The sequence below is a fragment of the Charadrius vociferus genome, unplaced genomic scaffold (genome assembly GCF_000708025.1).
Source record: "Charadrius vociferus isolate BGI_N301 unplaced genomic scaffold, ASM70802v2 scaffold825, whole genome shotgun sequence".
NCBI classification, from domain to species: domain Eukaryota; kingdom Metazoa; phylum Chordata; class Aves; order Charadriiformes; family Charadriidae; genus Charadrius; species Charadrius vociferus.
The window spans coordinates 582,305-583,750 of NW_009648495.1; the positions used below are offsets into that span (position 1 = coordinate 582,305).

Sequence of the window (1,446 nt, forward strand, 5' to 3'; positions counted from 1 at the left end):
CCCCCATGTCCCCATGGCCCTCACGCTCTGCCAGGTGATGCCCTCCCGCTGGTACTCAGCCTGCTCCTGCCGCAGGATCAACTCGATGAAGAGCTGCTGCAGCTTCTCGTTGCAGTAGTTGATGCAGAACTGCTCGAAGCTGCGGACAGGGGGTCAGGCTGGCCACTGCCACCCGACCCCACGCCATGTCCTCTGCGCACCCTGCCCTGCCACACGGCCCCCTGAGACACATGGCCCTGCTGGGGACCTCCTGCTCCTGTCCCTCCATAGGTCCCTTGTGGTCCTGTCCCTCCTGGGTTCCATCATCTTCACATGCTCCTCCCATGTCCTGTCCCCTCCACGTGTCCCTTGGGCATCTTCCCCTGCTGTATGTCCCTTAGAAGTCCCAACCCCTCCATATCTCCCTCTTGGGTCCTGTCCCCTCCATGTGTCCCTCATAGTCCTATCTCTCCTGGGTCCCATCCCCTCCACGTGTCCCTCATGGTCCTATCTCTCCTGGGTTCCATTCCCTCCATGTGTCCCTTATGGGTCCTGTCCCCTCCATGGGTCCTTCCATGTGTCCCTTGTGGTCTTGTCCCTCCATGTGCCTTCTGGGTCCCATTGTCTCCATGTGTCCCTCTCAAGTCCTGTCCCCTCCATGTGTCCCTTGAGCATCGTCCTCCTGCTACATGTCCCTCACAAACCCCAACCCCTCCATGGTCCTGTCACCTCCATGTGTCCCTCATGGTCCTATCGCTGCTGGGTCCCATCCTCTTCATGTGTCCCTCCCAGGTCTTGTCCCCTCTACATGTCCCTTGGGCATCCTCCCGTGCTACGTGTCCCTCCCAAGTCCTGTGCCCTCCATGTGTCCCTCCGGGGTCCTGTACCCTCCATGGGTCTCTCCCAAGCCCTGTCCCCTCCATGGGTCCCCTCCTTGGTCCCATTCCCTCCCAGCGTCCCTCCCATGTCTTGTCCCCTCCACGTGTCCCTTGGGCATCCTCCCCCTACTATGTGTCCCTCATAAGCCCCAACCCCTCCATGTGTCCTTCCCAAGCCTTGTCTTCTCCCTGTGTCCTCCCAGGTCCCGTCACCTCCTCATGTCCCTCCTGGGTCCTATGCCCTTTCTATGTCCCTCCTAGGTCCTGTCCCATCTGTGTGTCCCATGGGCATCCTCCTCCTGCTACGTGTCCCTCCTGGGTCCTGTCACCTCCATGCATCCTTCTCAAGCCCGGTCCCCTCCAAGTGTCCCTCCTGGGTCCTGTACCCTCCATGTGTCCCTCCCAGGTCCTGTCACCTCCATGTGTCCCTCCTGGGCCCCTGTTCCCCCCATGCATCCCCCCAACCCCTGTCCCTTCCAGATGTCCCTCCCAGGTGTCCCTCTGTCCCTTCCATACATCCTTCCCATGTCCAATCCCCCTGCCATATCCCTCCCAGGTCCCGTTGGACCCCTCCGCGTGTCCCCTCCGC

The 1,446-nt window shown here is 61.3% G+C and overlaps 1 protein-coding gene across 1 annotated transcript in view; it reads right to left on the reverse strand.

Moving 5' to 3' along the window:
* The window catches only part of LOC104287042 (unconventional myosin-Ig-like), a 19,576-nt gene that overhangs the window by 10,475 nt on the left and 7,655 nt on the right, over window positions 1–1,446 (reverse strand). Inside the window, 1 exon segment of the mRNA XM_009885692.1 lies at window positions 25–150. Within this exon segment, the coding sequence (XP_009883994.1) occupies window positions 25–150 (126 nt within the window).